General features: G+C 44.0%; 1 protein-coding gene across 1 annotated transcript; it reads right to left on the bottom strand.

Moving 5' to 3' along the window:
- Window positions 1-5,433: 5,433 nt before the first annotated feature.
- LOC123153374 (xyloglucan endotransglucosylase/hydrolase protein 24) lies at window positions 5,434-6,796 on the bottom strand. Its single transcript, XM_044572526.1, has 3 exons — window positions 6,475-6,796; window positions 6,178-6,371; window positions 5,434-6,089 (listed from the first exon to the last, which is right to left on the bottom strand). The coding sequence occupies exons 1-3, from the start codon at window positions 6,754-6,756 to the stop codon at window positions 5,708-5,710; spliced, it is 858 nt and encodes a 285-aa protein (XP_044428461.1). The 5' UTR covers window positions 6,757-6,796; the 3' UTR covers window positions 5,434-5,707.
- Between the last annotated feature and the right edge of the window lie 1,077 nt (window positions 6,797-7,873).

Below are 7,873 nucleotides of genomic sequence, written 5' to 3'. Positions count from 1 at the left end.
TGATATGGATCCACTTAAAGTGTTCTACTTGGATCATCTTTGATCCTTATGTGCTCGTGCTGAAACCCCAACTAGCCTAGTTGATGCGAAATATTTAGATGAGCATGCTCATTTTGTGCGTCATCGTTTGTCTGAAAAAGGGAAGCTCTTATGGTATCATATAAATAGTTTGCTATGTTATGCTTGGAATCTTTGTGAAATTTGTGATTTTACTTATTGCTCTAAGAACCCTAAGAAACACCTTCCCTATCTATGTGAGTTCAATGATAATGAAATCTTATCTTCTTATGCAAAGGGTGTTTATAGTTACTATGATATCGAACAAATTGAAGAATTTGTCAATTTTAAGGGTGCTCATGGAGTTGCTTCTTTGATTGAAAAGTATGATTTTACTCTCAATAAATCTGAAAATTCCGTCATACTTAAATATTGCAATGAAAACTTTGCTCATAATGTCTATGTCCAAGAATTTATTGAAAGAATGAGTGCTGCTTTGGAAGAAAATAATGATATGCATGAATCTATAGATAATGATGATTCCGATGATTTGTTGAAATATCCCTTGATGAACATGATGCTTGCTATTCTTGTGGCCATGATGCCAATATTTATGAAGATGAATTTGCTATAGTTTCTTATGTTAAACATGAGATCGTTGCTATTGCACCCATACTTGATAGTTCCTTCGATGAAAAGTGTGATTGCAATGATGTTATTATAAATTCTCTTAATGTCAATTGTGTTAATGGTACGCAAAACCCTAAGCTTGGGGATGCTAGTTTTGCTATGACTACTATTTGTTGCAATGATCATGATTGGGGTGATTCTACTTCTGATCTTGAAAATTTATTTAAGCCCCATGATGAATATGAGATTGATAATAGTGTTTGCAATATTATTGAAAGTGGGTTTGGAGAGGTCATGACTTTAGTTAATGTTAATCCCACTATTTTGGAAGAGTTTCAACTTTGCATACATGTGGATCTTGTTAAGAATATGTTTTGTGATAGCTGTATTGTTGAATTTGCCTATGATCCTACATGCAATTATTATGAGAGAGGAAAATATGGTGGTAGAAATTTCCATGTTACTAAATTACCTCTCGTTATGTTGAGATTACTATTGTTTCTTTCCTCTTCCATGCATATGCTAGTTTTTGCTTTCCATGATAATTTGTTTGTCTATAAGATGCCTATGCATAGGAAGTATGTTAGACTCAGAAGTGTTTGTCACATGTTTTATGATGCTTTCTTTGTGCTTCAATTCTTGTCTCTCATGTGAGCATCATTAAAATTATCAATGCCTAGCTAGGGGCGTTAAACGATAGCGCTTGTTGGGAGGCAACCCAATTTTATTTTTATTCCTTGCTTTTTTTTCTCCTGTTTAGTAATAAAGAAATTATCTAGTCTCTGTTTTGGTTGTGTTTTTCATGTTTAATTAGTGTTTGTGCCAAGTAGAACCATTGGGAAGACTTGGGGAAAGTCTTGTTGGACTTGCTGTAAAAAAACAGAAACTTTAGCGCTCACGAGAACTGCTGTAATTTTTATTTGGAAAGTGATATTTAGTTAATTATTTTTGCAGATGATTAATAGATAAATTCCTCACGTCCAGAAATTTATTTTAGAATTTTTGGGGTTCCAGATCTTGCGCTAGCTACAAATTACTACAGACTGTTATGTTTTTGACAGATTCTGTTTTGCGTATGTTGTTTGCTTATTTTGATGAATCTATGGCTAGTAAATTAGTTTATGAACCATAGAGAAGTTGTAATACAGTAGGTATAACACCCATATAAATAAATAATGAGTTTATTACAGTACCTTGAAGTGGTCTTTTGTTTTCTTTCGCTAACGGAGCTCACGAGATTTTGTACTTTAAGTTTTGTGTTGTGAAGTTTTCAAGTTTTGGGTAAAGATTTGATGGATTATGGAACAAGGAGTGGCAAGAGCCTAAGCTTGGGGATGCCCATGTCACACCCAAGATAATCTAAGGACACCTAAAAGCCAAAGCTTGGGGATGCCCCGGAAGGCATCCCCTCTTTCGTCTACTTCTATCGGTAACTTTACTTGGAGCTATATTTTTATTCGCCACATGATATGTGTTTTACTTGGAGCGTATTGTATTATTTGAGTCTTTGCTTTTTAGTCTACCACAATCATCCTTGCTGTACACACCTTTTTAGAGAGCCATACATGATTTGGAATTTGTTAGAATACTCTATGTGCTTCGCTTATATCTTTTGAGTTATATAATTTTGCTTTATTGCTTCACTTATATCTTTTAGAGCACGGTGGTGGATTTGTTTTATAGAAACTATTGATCTCTCATGCTTCACTTAGATTATTTTGAGAGTCTCAATAGCATGGTAATTTGCTTAAAATCCTAATAAGCTTGGTATGCAAGATTAATAATAGAACTTTCTTATGAGTGTGTTGAATACTAAGAGAAGTTTGATGCTTGATGATTGTTTTGAGACATGGAGGTAATAATATCAAAGTCGTGCTAGTTGAGTAGTTGTGAAATTGAGAAATACTTGTGTTGAGGTTTGCAAGTCCCGTATCATGCACGTATGGTAAACGGTATGCAACAAATTTGAAACATGAGGTGTTATTTGATTGTCTTCCTTATGAGTGGCGGTCGGGGACGAGCGATGGTCTTTTCCTACCAATCTATCCCCCTAGGAGCATGCGTGTAGTACCGAGGTTTTTGATGACTTGTAGATTTTTGCAATAAGTATGTGAGTTCTTTATGACTAATGTTGACTCCATGGATTATACGCACTCTCACCCTTCCATCCTTGCTAGCCTCTTCGGTACTGTGGATTGCCCTTTCTCACATTGAGAGTTGGCGCAAAATTCGCCGGTGCATCCAAACCCCATGATATGATACACTCTTTCACACATAAACCTCCTTATATTTTCCTCAAAACAGCCACCATACCTACCTATTATGGCATTTCCATAGCCATTCCGAGATATATTGCCATGCAACTTTCTATCATTCCATTCATCATGACACATTCATCATTGTCATATTGCTTAGCATGATCATGTAGTTGACATAGTATTTGTGGCAAAGCCACCGTTCATAATTCTTGCATACATGTCACTCTTGGTTCATTGCATATCCCGGTACACCGCCGGAGGCATTCATATAGAGTCATCTTTGTTCTGGTATCGAGTTGTAATCATTGAGTTGTAAATAAATAGAAGTGTGATGATCATCATTTTCTAGAGCATTGTCACAAGTGAGGAATATAAAAAAAGAGAAAGGCAATAAAAAAAGAGAGAAGGCCCAAAAAAAGAGAAAATGAGAGAAAAAGAGAGAAGGGACACTGTTACTATCTTTTGCCACACTTGTGCTTCAAAGTAGCACCATGATCTTCATAGTAGAGAGTCTCTCATGTTATCACTTTCATATACTAGTGGGAATTTTTCATTATAGAACATGGCTTGTATATTCCAACAATGGGCCTCCTCAAGTGCCCTAGGTCTTCGTGAGCAAGCAAGTTGGATGCACACCCACTAGTTTCTTTTGTTGAGCTTGCATACATTTATAGCTCTAGTGCATCCGTTGCATGGCAATCCCTACTCCTTGCATTAATATCAATCGGTGGGCATCTCCATAGCCCATTGATTAGCCTCGTTGATATGAGACTTTCTCCTTTTTTGTCTTCTCCACATAACCCTCCTCATTATATTATATTCCACCTATAGTGCTATGTCCATGGCTCGCGCTCATATATTGCGTGAAAGTTTATAGCTTTGAGATTACTAAAGTATGAAACAATTGCTTGGCTTGTCATCGGGGTTGTGCATGATGACATCATTCTTGTGTGACGAAAATGAAACATGACTAAACCATATGATTTTGTAGGGATGAACTTTCTTTGGCCATGTTATTTTGAGAAGACATAATTGCTTAGTTAGTATGCTTGAAGTATTATCATTTTTATGTCAATATGAACTTTTGTCTTGAATCTTTCGGATCTGAATATTCATACCACAACTAAGAAGAATTACATTAAAATTATGCCAAGTAGCACTCCACATTAAAAATTCTGTTTTTATCATTTACCTACTCGAGGACGAGCAGGAATTAAGCTTGGGATGCTTGATACGTCACCAACGTATCTATAATTTTTGATTGCTCCATGCTATATTATCTACTGTTTTGGACATTATTGGGCTTTATTATCCACTTTTATATTATTTTTGGGACTAACCTATTAACCGGAGGCCCAGCCCAGAATTGCTATTTTTTGCCTGTTTTAGGGTTTCAAAGAAAAGGAATATCAAACGGAGTCCAAACGGAATGAAACCTTCGGGAATGTGATTTTCTCACCGAATACAACTCAGGAGACTTGGACCCTGCGTCAAGCCAACTAACAGGAGGCCACGAGGTAGGGGGTGCGCCTGCCCCCCCCCCCCAGGCGCACCCTCCACCCTCGTGGGCCTCCAGTTGCTCCACCGACGTACTTCTTCCTCCTATATATACCCACGTACCCCCAAACGATCAGAACAGGAGCCAAAACCCTAATTCCACCGCTGTAACTTTCTGTATCCACGAGATCTCATCTTGGGGCCTGTTTCGGAGCTCCGCCGGAGGGGGCATCGATCACAGAGGGCTTCTACATCAACACCATAGCCTCTCCGATGAAGTGTGAGTAGTTTACTTCAGACCTAGGGGTCCATAGTTAGTAGCTAGATGGCTTCTTCTCTCTTTTTGGATCTCAATACAATGTTCTCCCCCTCTCTTGTGGAGATCTATTCAATGTAATCTTCTTTTTGTGGTGTGTTTGTTGAGACCGATGAATTGTGGGTTTATGATCAAGTCTATCTATGAACAATATTTGAATCTTCTCTGAATTCTTTTATGTATGATTGGTTATCTTTGCAAGTCTCTTCGAATTATCAGTTTGGTTTGGCATACTAGATTGATCTTTCTTGCAATGGGAGAAGTGCTTAGCTTTGGGTTCAATCTTGCGGTGTCCTTTTCCGGTGACAGTAAGGGCAGCAAGGCACTCCTACCTTTGGACAGTAAGGGCAGCAAGGCACGCCGACAGGTCCGTTTTGCGGGATCTGAGTCTGACCTCACCCGCGCCGGCCCGCATACACCATTTTCCGCGAACTGCAAAAGCCTTATGCGGGCTGGCGTTTTACGGAGTCTGCTAGAGTTGCTCTTACCCGGTGCCTAGCATTGGCCTTGTGCTATTTGTCGGTTTTATTACTCAGCCAAGTTGTACAGAGAAATATGTTGCTCAAGATTGTACCTATTATCCGCTATTATCTTTTTTTTAGCGGATCCCCTTTATCCTTAGTTGTCAATAAAGTTGTGTTCTTGGAAAAAGAAGGTTTTATTAGTTTAGTAGTATGATTTATCAAATTTGCATGCACCCGACAATTAGCCAAAAGCTAATTAACAATATAAGTATATGCCCCGCCTAGATAAATAGATAAATATTGATATATTGTATAAGCTGAATTTATTACTCCCTCCGTTTCAAAATAAATGACTTAACTTTATACAAACTAGTACAAAGTCGAGTCACTTATTTTGAGACGGAGGGAGTATATCGTTTATATACCTGCATGGTTACAATTACGTCCATACGTAGGTGTACACAAATTATATACCCAATCTACCCCAAAAAAAAAAACCCGGGAACGTGGCCTATCCTGGGAACGTCGCCTCGAGATAGAACACTCTACTTGGTGGCGCACTCGGGCGGAGCGCCGTCCTTGAACCTCCAGGTGTCCGTGCAGTAGTTGTAGATCATGTAGTTCTTCTGCACCCACTGGAGTCGGTCCAGCGCGGTGGCGTCCAGCTCCTGGTACATCCACGCGCCGTTGGACCTGGCGCACGCCGCCGCGTCCTGCGACGCGCACCCGCTCGCGGCGAAGCCCTTGTACGACGCCACGAAGGGCGCCCGCGACCAGTCCGTCCTCACCCGCCCGCCCTGCGTCGCCCACTCCTCCGCGTCCCACACGCTGGCGTACACCCGCATCGCCTGGCTCCGCGGGTACGCCACCCCCGTCGCCGCCTCCCGGTTCCGGTGCTCCCGGATCGGCGTCCCGTCCACGTAGAACCTGCGTGCATGCATGAGATCTCCTTGTCCTGCGTCGAGGAGAAGAGGTAGAAGAGAGAGACTGATGATGCCGTCGGCATGCTACGTACAGGATGTGCGTGGGGTTCCAGACGACGGAGTAGGTGTGGAAGTCGGCGGTGGGGTCGAACCACATGCGGAACTGCTGCTCCCGCCCGCCCTTGCCCTGGCTGTACACGTTGGTGTGCACCGTGTAGGGCTGCCCGCTCGCGTTCCCCAGGAACTCGAAGTCGATCTCGTCGTGCGCCGACCCCTGCGACGACAGCTGCAATAGAAGTATGGAGTATGGACTCGAATCAGTACAGTACTCCCCGTGCATGATGTCAGTCAACACGTACGTCCACGTGCGGTCGTGCAAGGAAACGTACGTAGAAAGTGGCGACGGTGCCGGCGGAGTCGCCGGGGACGAGCTTGATCTGCATGTCGAAGCGGCCGTACAGGTACTGGTTCTTGGACTGGAACCCGGAGCCGGAGGCCCTGTCGAGGGACAGCGTCAGGACGTCGCCGCCGCCGCCGATCTTGCCGCGCCCGTCGCCCCACGTGATGTCCACGTCCTGGTAGAAGTTACCCGCCGCGCGGGCCGCGCCGGCAAGCAGCAGCAGCAGTGGCAGCACCGAGCACACGACTGTTCTCCTGGGACTCGACGCCATCGTTGGGTTGGGATTGAATTCTTCTGCACCCGGTATTATATTTCTGGTGTGTTTGTGTGAGGCGAGCCGGGTGCAAGTTGTGGGTTTTATAGGCCACTGGGACTGGGAGGAGGATGACATCCTCTCATTCCATTCCGTCGATTCCTTTCGTCGATGGGTAGGAGGAGGATGGTTGGACCAGAGAAAGGGAGGAAGGTTGTACGTGAGCTGGATCGATCAATGGCCCGACGATGCTGACCCGATCAGAAACCACACGGCTTTGTTTGCCAGTTATTTGAGTCATTTTACAGTGCATCCGGATGATATGGACCGTCCGTCAGAGCGAAATCGACGGTCCAGATCCGATGCAATACACTGATGTCACGTGTATTATATCAGACCCCGAGGGACATTTTTGAGAGAAAAAATATTTCGAACTGATCTATTTTTCCCTCCCAAATATTTCGAGGGTATTCTTGGTATGAATTTGAGAGCTATTTTCGGTTTGATATTTATCCCGTTCGCTAGGGTTTATGCCTCGCCGCCGCTACGGTTTTGATCCTCGCCAGTAGGATCTAGCCGCTCGTCGCGGCCCCTCCCTCCCTCGTCGCCGGCAGGATCTAGCCGCTCGTCGCGGCTCCTCCCTCCCTCGTCGCCGGCAGGACCTAGCCATGCGTCGCGGCCCTTCCCTTCCTCCACCCCAATTCCCTGGAGATCTCGCACCGCATTTTCAACGAACACGAGAGGAGGCCCACTGCCCTCCCCGCGGCGGCCGCCGGCGAACAGTGGGCGCCATCCCACCTCCCAGTTCTTCATGCGGGTGCCTATAGCCACAAGGTTATAGGCAACCTCTTTCCCACACCCCAATTGGTTGTTTGCGTCCTCTACATATCATTTCTCAGCCATGGCTGCAGCTTCTCACTGGTAGAAAAAGGGTCTGTTGTCCCGGTTCGTAAGGCCCTTTTGTCCCGGTTTCTGAACCGGGACTAAAGGATCGATACTAATGCCCCGTCCCTTTTAGTCTCGGTTCAATCCAGAACCGGGACAGATGTGCCTCCACGTGGCCTGTGCGCGGAGCCCAGGCAGGAGACCCAATAGGCATCCACGCGTCAGCATTTCTGTGGCTGGGGTTTTTGTT

Source organism: Triticum aestivum, chromosome 7A (genome assembly GCF_018294505.1).
Source record: "Triticum aestivum cultivar Chinese Spring chromosome 7A, IWGSC CS RefSeq v2.1, whole genome shotgun sequence".
In the NCBI taxonomy this organism is placed as follows: Eukaryota; Viridiplantae; Streptophyta; class Magnoliopsida; order Poales; family Poaceae; genus Triticum; species Triticum aestivum.
This window is presented reverse-complemented; position numbering and strand designations above follow the sequence as displayed.